The sequence below is a fragment of the Canis lupus genome, chromosome 27, assembly GCF_048164855.1.
Source record: "Canis lupus baileyi chromosome 27, mCanLup2.hap1, whole genome shotgun sequence".
NCBI classification, from domain to species: domain Eukaryota; kingdom Metazoa; phylum Chordata; class Mammalia; order Carnivora; family Canidae; genus Canis; species Canis lupus.
Window position 1 is genome coordinate 13,491,946 of NC_132864.1, and position 19,872 is coordinate 13,511,817.

Below are 19,872 nucleotides of genomic sequence, written 5' to 3' on the forward strand. Positions count from 1 at the left end.
ACATATAATTTCCTAAAGGATTGGCCTTTATTTTTTATTTTTATCTTCAAAGATTCTGTTTACCCATTTATAGGTGTGGGATGGTGGGAGAGGGACGAGCAGACTGTGCTGAGCACAGAGCTCAACACAGGACTCAATCCCAGAACCCTGAGATCATGACCCTAGCCGATACCTAGAGTCAGGCTCAACCGACTGAGCTACCAAGGCACCCCTGTTTTTATTTTTTTAAAGATTTATTTATGAGAGGGACACCTGGGTGGCTCAGTGGTTAAGCATCTGCTTTTGGCTCAGAGCATGATCCCAGGATCCTGGGATCGAGTCCCACATTGGGCTTCCTGTGAGGAGCCTGTTTCTCCCTCTATCTAGAGATAGAGCCTATGTCTCTGCCTCTATCTCTCATGAATAAATAAGGAAAATCTTAAAAAAAAAGATTTATTTATGAGAGAGAGAGAGACATCATGGTGAAGAAGGGCAGGGAGAGAGGGTCCGAAGCAGACTCCGTGCTGAGCATGGAGCCCAATGTGGGGTTTGACTCCACCACCCTGAGATCACAACCCAGGCCAAAACCAAGAGTTGGATGCTCAGCCACCCAGGTGCCCCAAGGATTGTCTTCCTTTATTTTTTTTTTTAATTTTTTAAAAATTTATTTATGATAGTCACAGAGAGAGAGAGAGAGAGGCAGAGACCCAGGCAGAGGGAGAAGCAGGCTCCATGCACTGGGAGCCCGATGTGGGACTCGATCCCGGGTCTCCAGGATGGCGCCCTGGGCCAAAGGCAGGCGCCAAACCACTGAGCCACCCAGGGATCCCAATTGTCTTCCTTTTTTTTTTTTTTTTTTTTTTTTTAAGATTTTATTTATTTGTTCATGAGAAACACACACACACACACACACACACACAGAGAGAGAGAGGCAGAGACACAGGCAGAGGGAGAAGCAGGTTCCCTGCAGGGATCCTGACGTGGGACTCGATCCAGGGTCTCCAGGATCACACCCTGGGCTGACGGCAGCGCTAAACCGCTGAGCCATCCGGGCTGCCCCCAATTGTCTTCCTTTAAACAAAAACTTCAAAAACCCTGTGTTCTTATTTTTTTTATTTTTTATTTTTTTACCCTGTGTTCTTATATACTGGGTATAAGCACTTGATAAATTATCCCCTCCCATATTTTATGTAAGTAAATAGCGGTCTCTTCTAAATTTGATTCTGTGAGTTTAAGATGAGAGATTATTGAATGGCCAAATTTTTGTTTTGTTTTGTTACTGTTTTTTCTCATAAAGCATGTATTATTATTATTTAAATATTTATTTATTCATGAGCGACAGAGAGAGAGAGAGAGAGAGAGAGAGAGGGGCAGAGACACAGGCCAAGGGAGAAGCAGGCTCTATGCAGGGAGCCTGATGTGAGACTCGATCCCAGGTCTCCAGGATCACGCCCTGGGCTGAAAGCAGTGCCAAACCACCGAGCCACCCAGGCTGCCCACAAAGCATGTATGAGACTCAACATCCCATTTTTTTGAAGTAGACTTCTCTTTTTAAAATATTGTTCTATGTGTTTCTTTCTGTGATAGTCATATGTCCCTATTTTCTTAAACATGTAAAGCCTAGAGTTTTAAAACATTCACTTTCTTTGAGACTACAAGCCTTTTATGGGTCTACTAGGTCTGTTCTTTTTCAAATGTGTCTCTTTAACTGGCATGTTTTTCAGACATCTTAGAAATAGCCATCCTGTACACATAGGTTGTAGAAATTTGAAACTACAAATTTCAAATGAATTTTAACTATTTTAGATCAGTTTTCATTGTTATAAACATTTCTGTGTTGTTTTTTTTTTTAAGATTTATTTATTTATGAGAGACACAGAGAGAGGCAGAGACAGAGGCAGAGGGAGAAGGAGGCTCCATGCAGGAAGCCCAATGCGGAACTCGATCCCAGGACTCCAGGATCATGCCCTGAGCTGAAGGCAGACACTCAACCGCTGAGCCACCCAGGCGTCCCACATTTCTGTGTTTTCAGCATAAATGCTTATGCAATGAGAATAGAACTGAATCTTTGATTTCTGAATTCCCATTCCCATTGCAAGATCTCTCATGAAACGGTTATCCAGATGGAGTTGGAATGGTAGCAGGTCATAGCAGAGGAGGAGAGATCCCAGAGGCATCTTAAAATGATAGTTGGTAGTTTTCTGGGTCAACTGAAGTAGCACTTGCTCACTGTGCTTTGCATAGTGTTAGATGGCTTTGACTTCATTTCCAACTTTGAGATTCCTTACTAGAGTCATGTTTTTATGTTTATTTTTCCTTCCTCCAAGGTCTTGGCATTTTTCGTAAAAGCAACTTTTTTCTTTATCTGAATTTTTTCAGTATTCTTTATGAAATATAGATTGCTTATTAAGAGGACTAACTGCAGTAAGCTTATCTTCTCTGTTTTGAGAAGGATGTAGTCTTTTTTTAAAAAAGATTTTTTTTATTTATGCATGAGAGACAGAGAGAGAGGCAGAGACACAGGCAGAAGGAGAAGCAGGCTCCACGCAGGGAGCCCGACGTGGGACTCCATCTGGGGTCTCCAGGATCAGGCCCTGGGTGCTAAACTGCTGAGTCACCTGGACTGCCCCAAGAAGGGTATAGTCTTGAACTGTAACCCCAACCCCTGAAAATCTGTTTAAAACATGAGATTTATATATGTAATTTCCTGTTAAAATATTGTGCAGTGAGGGAAGTTCTATCTGAAAGGAAAGTGTGGTGCTTGATTTCGTAGAAATAATACATATTTGGGTGCTTACTGTGTACTGACATTATCCTAATCATGAAACATTCCCAGATGCTGGTCTTTTTGAGTATCTACTACACTCAACAAATGTGTACCAAATCTTGACTTCCCAGGGGGTAGAACACATTTTTTTGTTGGGTGGAGAAGAATAGTTGTACTTTCTGGAATCTTAACTTGGCGTAAAGCTGACATTCTCAAGAAATGTAAAGCATACTTTTTTTGGGAAATGGCAAAGAAGATAGGTCTTCTAAGATTATTTATTTCCCTGAAATAAATATCTTGCCCTTTAAAAATTTATTTAGGTCAGATTTCAGAGTTTAATCACAAACTAGGATATTAATCTGCTTCAAAATTTTTGCTTGAGGCCTGGCTTTTTTTTTGTCTCTTAAACCAATAGGTTACATAGGAAAAAAACCAAAACAAAACACAGAACCAGAACCTCTGTTCCTCTAGTGTTGATGTTCAGCAACAAAGCTTCCTGTTAGGTGAAATGTATACCTTGTAATGAAAAGGAAGAGAATTGGAAGGGATTGTGCAGCTGAACCACCTATATATTCCGGAGTCCTTCTGTCTGGTATGGAGTTGGTGCTTAGAAGATCTCCCTCTCTGCATTTCCCATTTGAGAATGTACAAGCAAAATAGTAGCTATTTTTGACTATTCAGAAGTGAGTTCTAGAGATAAACATTCTACAAATGGTTCTTGGCTTGGGGCATCTGGGAGGCTCAGTTGGTTAAGCATCTGCCTTTGGCTCAGGTCATGATCTCGGGGCTGTGAGATTGAGCCCCGCATTGGGCTCTGCAGTAGGCATGGAGAAAATTGTCTCTCTCCCTTTCCTCCAACAACAACAAATGGTTCTTGGCTTGAAAAACTATTAGAACTATGGTGTCAGTCAGTGATGTAAATATAGAATTCTTGGGGTTAGTGTGTAGTCTATGTTGCAATATTATAGTTTGGAAATTGAGAATAAAAAATGTGACTGTTTCTTAAAAATAAATGAAAAAATATATCTGAACATAGGTTCTGTCATCTAGGGAAACGTTTATTTATTACAGTGATAGAACCATTAGTAATTCTTAGAACTTTGAGAATTATGTATGTGCCTTGGATAGGTTTTTGCTATGTTAGTGGTTGCACATTATATTTTAAGGTTGTCTTTTTTTTTTTTTAATTCAAAAAAAAAATTTTTTTTTTTAATTCAAATTTTGGAAACAGGCAGTAGTGTTTAAGGGCCAAGTCTAATGAAAAGGTTTGAGAGATTGAGACGGCCACCACCACTTTGGGTCATCAATGAAGTACAACTTTATCTCTGAAGTTATTCTAAAAGAGGAGTAAAAAATATTTTGACTAAAGCAGTATAATTCAGAAAACCTTAAAATTTCCTCAGGAGATGGCATTTGGCAAGCAGATCCTCCCTGGATGGAGGAGGTTCTAGAATAGTGCTGTCCAGTAGAACTTTTTGTGGTGATAGAGATTGTTTTATATGTGGCACTGTGGTTATTGAGCACTTGAAATGGGGCTGATGTGACTGAGGAGCTGAATTTTTATTTCATTTTAAAGATTTATTCTTAGAGAACTCACACATGCATGTGTGTGCATGGAGTCTGGGGAGAAGGAGAAGGAGAAGATCTTAAGCAGATTCCAGCTGAGCTTCACTTGACCTGAAACCAAGAGTGAGATGCTTAACCAACTGAGCCACCCAGGTGCCTCTGAATTTTCATTTCATTTTAAAAGAATTTAAAGTTGAAGCAGCACATGTTGCTGGTGACTACTGTACTGGATAGTGCAGGTCTAGAATATTTAGCTTTCAGTATGACTCAGAGGCTGGTATGAGCAATTGATGATAAGATACTATAAAAATCTTAAAAATAAAATTTATTTTACCAGCAAAAATGATTTTATTTGGGGGGCTACCTGGCTGGCTCAGTGGTTGAGCATCTGCCTTCGGCTCAGGGCATGATTCCGGGGTCCTAGGATCAAGTCCTGCATCAGGCTCCCCGCAGGGAACCTGCTGCTTTCTGCCTCATGAATAAATAAAATCTTAAAAAAAAAAAAAAAAAAAGATTTGGGAATAGCAGATAACTGCAGTATGGAACAAACAAGCCATAGCAAAAACCACAGGCTAGTCCAACAAAGGAGAAGCACTTTATTTTATGGAGAAGGAAGTTGGGAAGGGTAGTATTTTTATTTATTTATTTATTTATTTATTTATTTATTTATTTATTTATTTATATTTTTATTTTTTAATTTTTATTTTTTTAAAAATAAAAACACACACAGAGGCAGAGACGCAGGCAGAGGGAGAAGCAGGCTCCATACAGTGAGCCCGACATGGGACTTGATTTTGGGTCTCCAGGATCACACCCCAGGCTGCAGGCAGCGCTAAACCACTGTGCCACTGGGGCTGCCCCTAATTTTTTTTTTTAAGATTTTATTTATTCATGAGAGACACAGAGAGGCAGAGACATAGGCAGAGGGAGAAGCAGGCTCCCCGAGAGGAACCCGATGGTGGGACTCAGTCCTAGGACCTGGAGATAATGCCTTGAGCCAAAGGCAGACGCTCAACCACTGGGGGCGTCTAATTGATGATTCTTTCCTTTTGACACTTCTTTTGAGGTCTGTCCTTGACAATTCTTGACTGGTACAGCTTTCCTGACTCTGTGTTAGTGAGTTTCCCTTCATAAATGTTCATATTGTCAAGGCAGAGTAGGTCATGGGATATCTGGTCTCCCCTGCACCCCCCATGTGCAAAGTGGTAGAGAAGGCTGGAATTTGTCATTTGTGTTTGGTGGTATCTAATCTTTAATAGCCTCTCCAAATTTATCCTTGCTAAGGTGTTATCTGAAGGATTTGAGATGAGAATCTTCCTTTGTATTTCCATTTTGATTACTTACTTCAGATGCTCATGGTTCTTTCCTGAAACTTAAGACCTGCCCTGGCAGTCCCCATCTGTTACTTGGACCCACAGTTGGAGTTGGTGAAGACTTGGCATACTGCCAACCCTTGGTTTAAATTTTTGCTTGACAGTAGTAGCCAGGTTAAGATAACAGATGAACAACTGACATAAATTCCGGGCTTAACAGGAAACTCCAGAGATCTTTCATTTCCTACCACTAGACTCTTGAAGTAAAGGAGGCTTTTCACTTGAAGTGAAAGGCAAGTAAAAGCTGATCATAGGGGATCCCTGGGTGGCTCAGCGGTTTAGTGCCTGCCTTTGGCCCAGGGAGCGGTCCTGGGGTCCCGGGATCGAGTCCCACGTCGGGCTCCTGGCATGGAGTCTGCTTCTCCCTCCTCCTGTGTCTCTGCCTCTCTCTCTCTCTATCATAAATAAATAAATCTTTTAAAATAAAAAAATAAAAGCTGATCATAGTAAATTTCTTAGATTGAACTCTAAGGCATTTGTCTCCCTTGATTTCTTGCAAGAATCTTCTGATGTTAGTCAAATCAGGCTCCTCACTGTCTTATTCACATGCTTTATGCCTTTCCTCCTCCTTCATCTCCTTCTCCAGTCTTACTTTGTGAAAATCCTGACTGCCAACACCTGTACAACACTATTACTTTCCTTTGAGCCCTCGCCGAAATCCTGTCTCACCATGGAGCCTTTTCATTCTGCTTTAATCCATTTTACCTTCCCATCTTCTAAAAACATACTTTTAGGAACATCATACGGCTTGGTATTTCTTGTACATTATATTGTATTCTTAGTTATTTTTTATATATATGTGAGTCTTTTCTTCCTAGCTACATTATAAATTTCTTGAACTTACGTCTAGATCATGTATTTTTCAGTGACCTGTAGCAAGCACCAGGTATAACTTTAAGTAATCTCCACACCCAGTGTGGGGCTTGAACTCATGACCCTGAGATCAAGAGTCATGTGCTCTTCCAACTGAGCCAGTTGGGTGCCCCCAAGTATGATTATTTATTTATTTATTCATTCATTCATTCATTCAAGTATGACTTTTTAAATTTTTTTTATTAATTTATGATAGTCACACAGAGAGAGAGAGAGGCAGAGACACAGGCAGAGGGAGAAGAACAAGTATGACTTTTTAAAATACTGATACACCCTATCTGGTTTGCAGAGTCATTTAAACAACTGAGACTTTTCCTCATTCATTTTATTGAACAAGCATTGTTTATAAAGTGCTATGGAGAATAATATAACAATGACTACAAGGTGCTTATAGAGTTTGCTGGAATGTATAGACTCCACACACAACTCTGTGCCAGGTGCTAGGAAGAGGTACGTACAGACTCAGTACTATAGGTAATTGCAGGATGGGCATAATTTTACTGGTGAACTTGGGAGAAGGTTTTGTGGGGCAGTTGAATGCCTAAGTTTACCCTCGAGTAAGGCTTGAGCAGATGGAGATAACTAGACTTGGAAAGGGCATGCAGGGTGGAGCAAACTGCCCAAAACAACAGCGTAGGGGACTGAAGTGCCAAGGCCTCTGTAGTGGTATTTGGGGACTCGGACACCTGAATGGTTCATGTGCATGTAATTGAGAAAATAAATTTAAGATGACTTTTCTTATCATTCAGCAGTGAATGGTTCTTATTGAATCAGAATCACTAGAAGGTCTGGGAAACGAACTAGGGGTGGTAGAAGGGGAGGAGGGCGGGGGGTGGGAGTGAATGGGTGACGGGCACTGGGTATTATTCTGTATGTTAGTAAATTGAACACCAATAAAAAATAAATTAAAAAAATAAAAATTAAAAAAAAAAAAAAAAAAGAATCACTAGAAGAGCTAAAATATCGGCCTATCCCGTTAGTTTCAGTAAGTCTGGGCAGGGGCCCCCATAAACACACATTTCTTTTTTTTTTTTTTTAATTTTATTTATCTATTCATGAGAGGCACAGAAATGTAGGCAGAGGTTCGAGAAGCAGGGTCCCCCCAGGAAGCCTGATGCGGAACTTGACCCCAGAATCATGACCTGAGCCGAAGGCAGACACTCAACCACTGAGCCACCCAGGTGCCCCTAAACACGCATTTCTAAGTTCCCAGGTGGCGCTGATGAACATTTTGAGAACTACTGATTTAGAGTACAGTCCATCTGATAACTGCTATAGAGAAATGCCTGATTTACGTGTATAAATACCCCAAATGTGTGTTCTTTTTGGTTTATGTTCATACTTCTTGTCTTCCCACAGGTTGTCAGTTATTTCACCCAGCCCCCCAGCACGGCGCCGTGCCAGTGGAAATACAGTAGTAAATGCTGTATTTGCTAACTTGGCACCCTCATCTGTAAATATCTGAATCAGAAGCACATGCTTCCAGAAGCCCTTGGGGAATGGGGGTTTTCAGCCTTTGCAACTCTAAATGTAAAGTAAAAATAAACATCGCAGCAGTTCTCACACTTTTTTCCACAGGACCCTTTCACATTCTTAAAAATTGAGTTTTTCTTAGGTTTTTATCTATTGATGTTTACCATATTAGAAATTAAAGCTGAAAATATTAATTCATCAAATTATAATAAACCTATTACACATTACATCAATTTTTAATGAGTAACTGTTTCTCTAAAATAACGAGAGGACATTGTGTTTGTTTTTGCAAATCTGTCTTTAATAGAAGATAGGCTTAATAGAAGGCAGCTGCTACTGCATTTGATCTGTAGTGAGAAGTTGTTTGATTGAGGTCATGAAGAAAATTGGCCTCACACAGATGAAGAGGAAGGGAAAAAAGATTTTAAGAGCATGTTCAGATAATTATGGATTTTCTTCTTTGATACTACTCCCAAAATTTGGTAGGTTGTAGTTTCATAAAAGTGACATCTGAAACTGAACTTTTTTTTTTTGAACTTTTATTGTTATATAGAAATCCATTGGTCTACTTTGTACTTTGATGACTTTGTTGTAACATTTTGCATTGTAGGTTGAAAAATATTGATTCACCAAGTGGCACATTTCCATTAATGACACATTTCATTGTATAATATAAAAAAAATTACATTTGTTAATACTGTTGATCTCATCAGAAAAGTCTTTAGTATTAGGAAGCTGTCAAGCTCATAGTGGAGGGTATGTTTTCCAAAATTCTAAATTTCTCTTGAATGCTTAAACTCTCTCATTGTCAACAAATAGTTGTTTCCTTTGAAGTGACAGGGTCACGTAGTTCATTTTCAAGAAAATATCTGCCAGACACTCAAGCCTGAGTAATCATAATTTATCAGTCATTTTTTTCAAATAAAATTGACGTTCCATGAAAAAAGTGGTTATTAAGTCTGCCCTTTGCACACGTTTTTCTTTGAGACATGGTGCAGTGGTGCTCAGCAGAAGTGCTTCATGTGTGCTTGCCAATTTGTTGAAGAGTATTGAAAAGGCTCATATTTTGGGTACCTGGTGGGTGGCTCAGTCAGTTGAGTATCTGACTCTTAGTTTGGTCTCAGGTCCTGATCTCAGGGTCATGAAATCGAGCCCCAAAGCAGGCTCTGTACTCAGTGGAGTCAGCTTCAGATTCTCTCTCCCTCTCCCTCCCACTCACTCTGCCTGTCAAATAAAAAAAAAAAAAAAATCTTAAAAAAACCCCACATATTTAAAGGTTGAAACTTAATGACTTGGTTTTCTGCTACATCAAGTGCTTCACATTATTATGTACATTATGCATGTACCTATGGCAGAGCACGCAGGGAAGAATGTGTGGTGTGTTCCCATTGCCCCGATGCAGTGCCTGCAGTCTGCCAACCAGGGCTCTTGCACCATCAGTGTAAACATCAACGAGGTGGAAAAGGCAAAAAATGTCTTAGCAATACCGTGAAAATAGTTTTGTTTCTGTAAAAGGGTCTCCAGGTGCCCTGGAAGTGCATGGACCACACTCTGAGAACCACGGTATCCCAGTAACCAAAGTCGGAGTTGGTAGGATGGCAGAGCTCTGTCACTCCTACGTTGGTGAGCTTACCCTCTGCTCTATAAGCTCAGAAACTCATTTTTCATTTTTTTAATTTTTAAAATTTTTTTATTGGAGTTCAATTTGCCAACATATAGCATAACATCCAGTGCTCATCCCATCAAGTGCCCCCCTCAGTGCCTGTCACCCAGTTACCCCCACCCCCTACCCACCTCCCTTTCCACCACCCCTTGTTAGTTTCCCGGAGTTAGGAGTCTCTCATGTTCTGTCTCCCTTTCTGATATTTCCCACTCATTTAGAAACTCATTTTTTAAAATCCATTTACTCATAGGCTAGACTCTTGAATCATAATAAATTTAGAGATGATAGTTTATAAAATATAACTTTGTATATTTATAGTGAGAGAAATTCCAAAAGACACCATTCCCTTTGGTCACTGCTGGAAACCCAAACCTTAATCAGCATGGGATTTTGGAACCTTGTCTGAAACGTCTTTAGTTCCAGTTTTCATGCAGTTTTTGCAATCTTGATGCATCCTCCATAGACTACCCTTGCTTATTTTCCAGAGAGCCCTTTTCCAGTGTCTGTAAAATAGACATTTTCTTTTAAACTCTTTTTCTGGACTTCCTGGATTATACTTCTTTTAGTTTGGCAATTCCTAATTACCTTTCTTCATTTTGGTGTATTTTCACTTTTTAAATGTTAAAATATATATATGAAGTCAGTGTGGGTGTGTGTATACATACACAATACAGAGGGAGAGAGAGAATCATAAGCAGGTTTCGCGCTCAGCAAGGAGCCCACTATGGGGCTCGATCTCATGACCCTGAGATCATGACCTGAGCTGATATCAGGAGTCAGATGCTTAACTGACTGAGCCACCTAGGTGCTCCAAAGTGCCACTACTTCTTTGAGTGACCTTGAGAAAGCTACTTCTACTCAGACCTCCATTTTCTTTGACCGTGAATGGGCATGATGACAGTTCACCTACCTTCACAGTTATTTTGAGATGCAGATAATACAGTTTTATCTTTGTGCTTTGGATATTCTTGGTACTGAACACATGTAGGTCATTTTTGTAAGATGAGTCCTAGTGCTTTTAATTGTGGTGTGCAGTCCCTCCTAAGTTTGAATGTTAGGTTTAGTGGAAAGAACCTGGACTCTGGAATCAGGCCTGCTTTTCGCATACATATCTGATGCTTAGCCAAGTGACTTCAGGCAGCAGGTCATTAATAAATGAGGAAATACATCTTTTAATTTCTGAGGCGTTATTTATTAAGAAAGGATAATAGTAGCTGAGCCACAGAATTTTAAGCCTCAAATGGGATAATATGCATAAAAAACTATTTGTGGATTATAACCTGTGTATCGTGGTCCTTAAATGTTGGGAGGGTAGAGGAAGTGGGTGGTTTGTCTTCTGTTAGGTTCAAAACTCTTGAGATTCAGTAAGCATAAACATCAGAAATTCCACTATGCTCAGCATATTAGACAAGAACCCTTGATTTTTTCCTTTTTCATGTGTTTTGGAATTGATTAGTTTTAAGGTGACATTCACTGTCCTTGAAACATCATGCAGAGATGTTGCTTCTGGGTCATTACAATTTGTGGGTGTCATGACCAAGACTTCAAACTTTTGTTTTTTGGCAGATTGATTTTTTAAAGCAAGCCTGACATGCCATTCGTGAATAATACATGAAGAAGAAATTTGAATTGGAAGATTAAAAAACCCACCATTGCTGGTAGTGCTCCTAATTCTTTTATTGAGAAAGACTAGACTTTTCTTTGTTATCTTTTAAAAATTTATTTTATTTTTTTAAAAGATTTTATTTATTCATGAGAGACAGAGAGAGGCAGAGACATAGGCAGAGGGAGAGGCAGGCTGCCCATGGGGAATCTGATGTGGGAATCCATCCTGGAACTCCAGGATCATGCCCTGAGCCGAAGGTAAGGTAGATGCTTATCTGCTGAGCCACCCAGGTATCCCCTTTGTTATATCTTGGTCACAGTTCCCTGCTTTGGGATTCAAATGACTTGGATGGACCAAGAGACAGAAGCATTCACGTTAGACCAGAAAGTCCTAGACTTTGGGTTTATAGCTCTTCTTAGGTTCCTAGTAACCACATGCACTGTTCCTTAGGCTGAGCTTTTAGATGGTTGTATTTTTGTGAGCTCAGGGTACTGAGCTGCAAAATTTGAAATTGGCTGAGGCTTTGAGTTGCTGATTGTGGTGGTTTTCACAATCTTTCTTTAGGAAGGAGTGCTTGACCAGAGCCCTAGAATTCACTGTTCTACCTGAGTGAATTTTTTTAAGGAGCACATCATCCTCTTTTCTTACCATCATCATTGCTTCCCCAGGCCCGTTGTCCTCTGTTCTGTTCTTGCCTACCTGACCTTATGAAGTTGGACCAGGGTGAAGAGTAGGCACGATGTAATGAGGCCCCACAGCAGCTTCTGCCCTTCGCCTATCCTTCATCCTTCTCAAATTCTCTGGATATGTAAATAGTCTTTCTCAGATGAGGTTAGAGGGGCTCAGCCCTTCCCTCCCGTCTAAGGCAGTAGCAAGAGTCAGTGAATCTACTTGTATCTTAACAGGCTGTGTACACTGAGGTCCTTACAGTAAAGCTCGTGCCTTCAGACCTGACCCTGAATCAACCTGTGTATTATTTATCCACACCCACTGTCACTGTCATGGTGGGGATGATGATAGTGGTGATGGAAAGGAGCCTGGGAATTTTGTATTAATAGGATTGGCAGTCACTGCCTTCCAGGGAACAGCAGTTCTTTCTCTGTTAATCAGTCTTCTGAAAACTGCATAACTTACCTTTGACATTTTTAAAAACACCTTGTACCATTTTGAACCCTTTTAAAAAGCATTTGCAAATGGAGCTTAATGAGGGAGCTGTCTTATTATGATTTCTGTTCACTCTGAATTATCTCTGAATAGAAAAACTAGTGTGGGGATCCCTGGGTGGCTCAGCGGTTTCGCGCCTGCCTTTGGCCCAGGGCGTGGTCCTGGAGTCCTGAGATCGAGTCCTGCGTCGGGCTCCCAGCATGGAGCCTGCTTCTCCCTCTCCTTTGCCTGTGTCTCTGCCTTTCTCTCTCTCTCTATCATAAGTAAATAAAAATAAATCAAAAAAAGAAAGAAAGAAAGGAAGAAAAGAAAAAGAAAAGGAAGGAAAGAAAAGAAAAGAAAGAAGGAAAAACTAGTGTGGCTGTTAGTTTCCTAGGCCACCATAACAAATAAGCACAAACTGGGAGGCTTAGAACAGAAATGTGTTCTCTCACAGTTCTGGAGGCCAGAAGTCCAAAAGCAGTGTGTCGGCAGGGTTGGTTATGTACTAGAGGCTCTGAGGGAGCATTCATCTCATGCCTGTCCCCAAGCTCTTTGTGGCTGTCAGCCGTCCTTGGCTTGGGACACATCACTGCAGTCTCTGCCTCCATCTTCTCGTGCCTCCTTGGTGTGTTCTTTTTCTCTAATAAGAACACCTGTCACTGGGTCTAGGACCCACCCAGGTATTCCAGATGATCTCATCTCAAGATCCTTAACTGAATTACACCTGCAAAGACTCTTTTTCTAAATAAGGTCACATTTATAGGTTCTGGATGGATATATCTTTGGGGGTGGGGGCAGTTAGCACCATTAATCCCACTTCATGGGGCCATAACCACCTCCTCTGTTATCCCTGGCCAGATTTTTTGCTTATCCTTGTCTTTTCTTGTAAGACAGGATGGCAGTGTGACATTGGTGCCTCATCATCCAAGCTCTACCAGCAAAGTGTAATAACACAATCATTAGAATCAAAAGTAGCATTTTTCTCTTTGATTGAATTATTCTGTTTTTAAGTATAACGTCTGGAAATCTTTTCCCATATTCCAAAATCCCAGTCTTTCTCGTCCTCTTTTTGTTTTTAATTTTTATTTATTTATTTATTTATTTATTTATTTATTTATTTATTTATTTATTTATGGTAGTCACAGAGAGAGAGAGAGAGAGAGAGAGAGAGAGGCAGAGACATAGGCAGAGGGAGAAGCAGGCTCCATGCACCGGGAGCCCGACGTGGGATTCGATCCCGGGTCTCCAGGATCGCGCCCTGGGCCAAAGGCAGGCGCTAAACCGCTGCGCCACCCAGGGATCCCTGTTTTTAATTTTTAAAAATAATTTCAGAGGTAGAATTTAATGATTCATCAGTTGCAAATAATAACCCAGTGCTCATTACATCAAGCGTCTTTTTCTTCTTAAAGAGAATAAGACAAGATCCTATTTTGCCCGAGTGCCAAAGTTGTAGATTTATACCTGGTCTTGAGTAAATCAGAAGTATATTGTGTTTCTGTGGACAGAATAACAACAAAAAATTTTCCTATGGCACTTCCCAGATACAGCTTTTTACAGAGTTTGAACCTTTATCTCATCCCACATATAAATTATTTTATATATTTTTCTTTTTAAAGATTTTATTTATTTATGAGAGAGAGAGAGAGAGGCAGGCAGAGGGAGAAGCAGGTTCCATGTAGGGAGCCTGATGTGGGACTCAATCCGGGGCTCCAGGATCAGGCCCTGGGCTGAAGGTGGCGCTAAACCGCTGAGCCACCGGGGCTGCCCATATAAATTATTTTATATTGAGCATTGCATAATTCTGTGAACATAAAAAAGCATTTATTTTTTATTTTTTTTTAATTTTTATTTATTTATGATAGTCACAGAGAGAGAGAGAGAGGTAGAGACACAGGCAGAGGGAGGAGCAGGCTCCATGCACCGGGAGCCCGACGTGGGATTCGATCCCGGGTCTCCAGGATCGCGCCCTGGGCCAAAGGCAGGCGCTAAACTGCTGTGCCACCCAGGGATCCCTAAAAAAGCATTTAATGCAGGCTTGTGGTCATAAAACTTCAGCAATATAGAAATGAATGAAGTAAAAACTGAAAGCTCTGTCTGTTCTCCTGCCATTGAGTTTGGTGTACATTTTTTCAGAACTTCCTTATATGGACTGTGTGGATTTTAGACACTGTCCTGAGCTGGTGTATTAGGTAAAGAGAAGTGAATGTATTGATAGGTTCAACTGCTTGTTTTTAGGGTAGCAAATTGCATCTAGATCCATCTCAGCAGCATCTTCGTGTTTTTATCTATCATGTTATCATGTGAGGTTCTCATGTGCCTAGGTTCAGTGTGGAGACAGTTTGTCATCATGTATAAGGAAAAGTTTAGCTTGTGAAAGCTGCTTTAACAATAGGTGTCATTTCTTTCTTCCTCCCCTAGATTCTAAATTCTGTTTATATTTTTCTCTTGCAGATTTAACCCAGAGACTGACTTCACCATAGAAACACCCACAGTTGTATCAATGGTTGGGGCAAGATAGTGGCAACAGGCAAAGGAAAAACAGCTCCAACATACTAAGGACAATGAGTATGCTAAAACCGAGTGGGCTTAAGGCCCCTACCAAGATCCTTAAGCCTGGAAGCACAGCCTTGAAGACACCTGCTGCTGGTAAGGCTCTATGATTTATATCTAAACTAGAACCCTATTTGAAAAATTTAAAAAGACAGCCTTAAGAAACTTGATATTTTTTAAAATATTTGAGGAAGTTTTAATTAAAAGACATGGAATTTTGGGGGCACCTGGGTGGCCCAGTTGATTAGACATCTGACTCTTGGTTTCAGCTTAAGTTGTGATCTCAGGGTCTTGAGATCAAGCCCGGTGTCTATTGGGCTTCATGCTCATCAGGAGTCTGCTTGTCTCTCTCCCTCCTCATGCCCGTCGCCCTGCTTGCTCTCTCTCACTTGCTCTTTTTTTTTTTTTTTTTTAAAGATTTATTTATTTATTTATTCATGATAGAGAGAGAGAGAGAGAGGCAGAGACACAGGCAGAGGGAGAAGCAGGCTCCATGCAAGGAGCTCGACATGGGACTCTATCCCGGGTCTCCAGGATCAGGGCCTGGGCTGAAGGCGGCGTTAAACCACTGAGCCACCCGGGCTGCCTGAGTAAAGCAGTTTAGACACTAAAACTTAGATGCTTAAAAGGAAATCATTGCCCATTTTTGTACTTTTATGAAGATTGTTTTTCAGAAACTTGTCCTTTCAGTGCCTTGTCAGAAAGAATTGTTCATGTACAAAGCTGGAATAGATTCTAAAAAACTGACTGGGCTGACTTGCCTTTGGCAGATTATCTGTTTGATTTGAGAAGGTTTATTATCTTCTAAAAAACAAAAAAACAAAAACCCTCCACAAATCGAAACACCACAGTCTCCTCTTCTGTGTAGGGGAAAGGGATGTTTAGCACCCCCTGTAGGCCTGCCTGCAAGACCACTCTGTTTCCCTGTCTACGTGTGGTTCACCCTTTCTGTTCAGGCCTCAGGGCAGATGTTACCTCCTCTAGGAGGCCTTCCTGTGACTGCTCTGCCTAAGGGCACTGTCTCCTCGGTAGCACTTATATCACCTGAAATTACCTGGTGTGTCTCCTGACTGTGTCCCCACCTCTAGGCTCTGGGCTCTAAAGGGGCATGTACTATGCTGTCTTGCTTTGTTCCCTAGTGAGAACAATGCCTGGGACTAGTGCTGGAGTGGTAGACACTCATAGAAAGGGCGAGCATGAATAAATACATTATTTCATTTACTGAAATGAGAGATAGATACAACTATCCCCTTATTCTTTTTTTTTTTTAATTTTTATTTATTATTTATGATAGTCACAGAGAGAGAGAGAGAGGCAGAGACATAGGCAGAGGGAGAAGCAGGCTCCATGCACTGGGAGCCCGACGTGGGACTCGATCCCGGGTCTCCAGGATCGTGCCCTGGGCCAAAGGCAGGCGCCAAACCACTGCGCCACCCAGGGATCCCTATCCCCTTATTCTTAAGAAGAAATTAAACTCAGAGGGGTCATGTAAAATATTAAGACCACAATATGCCTACTAAATGGTAGAGTGCTTAAGAATGTGGGCTTTCTTTGCCAGTTCATACCAAATATTTAATAAATACTTGTTGAATGAATGCTTGAAATTGAGTAAAGTCATCTTGCCTTAACAGGGAATTTGGCCAGGTACTTTTTCCCCTTGCTGTGATTTCTTCTGTGCCAACAAATAATTAGGGTTTATTTGGTGGTCTTGGAGTGAGATGACAGGGCTGTGGCACTGAATCTTCTCCTCCTTTAAGCCTGACTGTGAATCTCTGGTTCCAAGGTCCTCGACCTGTCATCCCTCCCTGACTACTCACATGTGGGAATAGAGCTCGTCTCCGGGGATCCGAATGGGTGTTTACTCATGAAGTGCAGGGCAAGGGGTAGAGGAAAGAATGAAATCAGACCTGTGCTATGAGCTCTGGAAAAGGGACTTCTCCCCCTCCTTGCTATGACCTTTTCCATTTTTAATTGTCAATAAGGATTAAAGCCCACCACTCACTGAGTTTTGACAGCATTGAGAATGGTAGTTATGGGTCAAGTTGTTTTTGTTTTTGTTATTTTTTAAGTTTTATTGATTTAAATGATCTCTATACCTAACATGGACTTGAATTCATGACCTGAGATCAAGAGTTGTATGCTCTTCCAACTGAGCCAGCCAGGTACCCCGATGGGTCAAGGATTTTTTGCCTCCTTGCTTTAAAAAGGAAAAAAAAAAAAGACAGAAGGACAGATGAACAGAAAAACTTAAAAGAGCTGTAACTGCTCCTGTTGCTGTGGAGTTTCACCAATTTTTCCATTAAGTTAGGAGTTGTCTACTTGAATATGAGCCTTTTCTGATCCTTTCTTCTGTTTGCAGTTGTTGCTCCAGTAGAAAGAACAACATCCAGTGAGAAGGCATCAGGCACACCATCATCGGAGGCACAAGAGGAATTTGTGGATGACTTTCGAGTTGGGGAGAGAGTTTGGGTGAATGGGAATAAGCCTGGATTCATCCAGTTTCTGGGAGAAACCCAGTTTGCACCAGGCCAGTGGGCCGGGATTGTTTTAGATGAACCCATAGGTAAGAATGATGGTTCTGTGGCAGGAGTTCGGTATTTTCAGTGTGAACCTCTAAAGGGCATATTCACCCGCCCTTCGAAGTTGACAAGGAAGGTGCAGGTGGAAGATGAAGCTAATGGCCTACAGACAACGCCTGCTTCCAGAGCGACTTCACCTCTGTCCACCTCTGCAGCTAGCATGATGACCTCCTCCCCAGGAGCCCCTTCGAATATCCCCCATAAATCATCCCAGCCTACAGCAAAGGAACCGTCAACGACATCTCAGATCAGCAACCTTACAAAAACTGCCAGTGAATCTATCTCCAACCTCTCTGAGGCTGGTTCAATCAAGAAAGGAGAAAGAGAGCTCAAAATTGGGGACAGAGTACTGGTGAGTCCAGAAACCCTCTGAGGTCATTGCGTTGAATTGATGAATGGTTGAAATGCACACATCCAGGCTCAGAGTATGTTCTGTGGAGGGACCACTCATTTATAGAGAAGTGAGTCCACTTTTCTAGTGTTCAGTTTATATACGAAGGGAACAAATTAGAAACTGGCTCTGAGTGAAGTAGGAGCGTACGTTTGCAGTGATTGGTTCTGATTTTATCTACCGGTTTAGCCAAAGGAATATTGAGTTTATTTCTTGTAACTATTACTTGACAGAACAAGCTTAGAATTGGACTTGGACCAACGTTTATAAAAGTTTTCCCCACCCTGGTTTGTAATTTTTGCTGTAAGGATGATATGTGGGTATATATAAGGTCCTACTTCCTTAGGTGTCTTGAAAAACTCAGACATCACAGGATGTTATTTCAGAACTTCTGTGCCTTTGATATGATCAGGTTTAGGTTTAGGAAGAGGAAGGGAATGTACAGTAGTATCTATTTAGTAATAAGCTAGAAATACAACATATAAGGTTTATGCTGTACATTCTAGAATCTCTGAACTTATGCCAGTGATTTGTTCTTTGTCTTATTTTTTTAAAGATTATTTATTAATTAGAGCAAATGAGCATGAGTGGGGAGTGGTGGGGGAGGAGCAGAGGGAGAGGGAGAATCAGACTCCCCACTGAGCAGGGAGCCTGATGTGGGGCTCAATCCCAGGACCCTGAAATTATTATTTGAGCCGAAGGCAGATGCTTAACTGACTGAGTCACTCAGGTGTCCCAACTTGTTCTTGATTTTAAACAAGAGGCCAGTGTGCAGTGCTAAAAACACAAGCTGAGCCCCATCTCTGCCTTTGTGACCTCAACAAGTTTTTTAACGTCCAAGGTTTGCATCTGTAAGAATGAGGCGATAATAGTACTCACCTCCTAGGATCATTGAAAGGATTAAATTAGATAATGCATATAGCATTCTTAGCAGTGCCTGGGATACAGTGAACCCTTAAACAATGGTAGCTCTTCTTCTCACTGATGGAAATTTAAAGCTTTACTATTTCACTCCTCCCACACTTGAACCAGTTCAGTTTAGGGCATGAAGTCGGTCAGCAATCTCTGACCCTGTGCTCTGCCTTTCCTTGTATTTGTTCAGCAGCTGTAAAATTCCACCAGGCTTGGCAGCTTCCAGTTAGCCGTTTGTGTACTGTGTGTCTCATGTTATGTTTTCCACAGTGCTCTGGAGTAGCCCCATGGAACTGATGAGATGGAGGCTTAGAAAAGTGGGATCTACTAGTCCAGGGGCTCCCAACCCAAATTGAGGTGGACTTGCAATTTCAGCGTTTTTTGTTTTTTTTTTTTTTTTTAACCTCAGTGCCTGTTGTGGAGAGCTGATGATTGACAGTATAATTGTAAAATTGGAAGTGTTTTTTGTGATTTTATTGTCTTACAGATAAGGAAGCTTAAGCCCAGAGAAATGAGGTGTGACTACCTAATCACATAGTGAGTTCTCAGCAGATTTTAGAGTTAGAACTCAGGACTTCTGCCTCCCAGGCCCATAGCACCTCCATGAATCCAGGAGGTCTCACATACCTGTGGGGGCTTGGTGAGTACCTCCTGGCTTTAAGGGCTTCCTTCTGGATCCCTTAGGCTCAAGGTCAGTAGGTTCCCTCTTCAGTTACAATTATCATGAATTTCAAAGGTTGATGCACCAGAACTTAAAGCATTCTTAAGACTGCATTTTCATGTGATGCAGATAAACCTATATCTCGTTTGTTTAGCTGATGTTCACTTGCTGTACCAATTTTATATTTGGGACAGCTGCTCTTTTGTGGCAACAAAGGCTTTTTGATGCTTTTTTTTTTAAAGATTTTAAAAAATTTTTTAAGTAACCTCTATACCCATTGTGGGACTCGAACTCAAAACCTGGAAACCCAAGAGTTCTGATGCTTACTTGTTT

General features: G+C 41.1%; 1 protein-coding gene across 22 annotated transcripts in view; it reads left to right on the plus strand.

The window, feature by feature from the left end:
* CLIP1 (CAP-Gly domain containing linker protein 1) overlaps nucleotides 1-19,872 on the plus strand; it is a 124,776-nt gene that overhangs the window by 21,085 nt on the left and 83,819 nt on the right. For 19 of the 22 annotated variants that reach the window (XR_012019163.1, XM_072802361.1, XM_072802381.1 and 16 more), the window contains exons 2-3: nucleotides 14,898-15,092; nucleotides 17,356-17,927. Coding sequence is in view for 21 of the 22 variants with exons in the window: in XM_072802361.1 (XP_072658462.1) it covers nucleotides 15,008-15,092; nucleotides 17,356-17,927 (657 nt within the window). In the remaining variant the exon portion in view is untranslated. Of the gene's footprint in view, nucleotides 1-4,322; nucleotides 4,466-11,260; nucleotides 11,353-14,897; nucleotides 15,093-17,355; nucleotides 17,928-19,872 lie in introns of all 22 variants that reach the window. The other 3 variants (XM_072802363.1, XM_072802364.1, XM_072802371.1) reach the window with 2 other exon arrangements.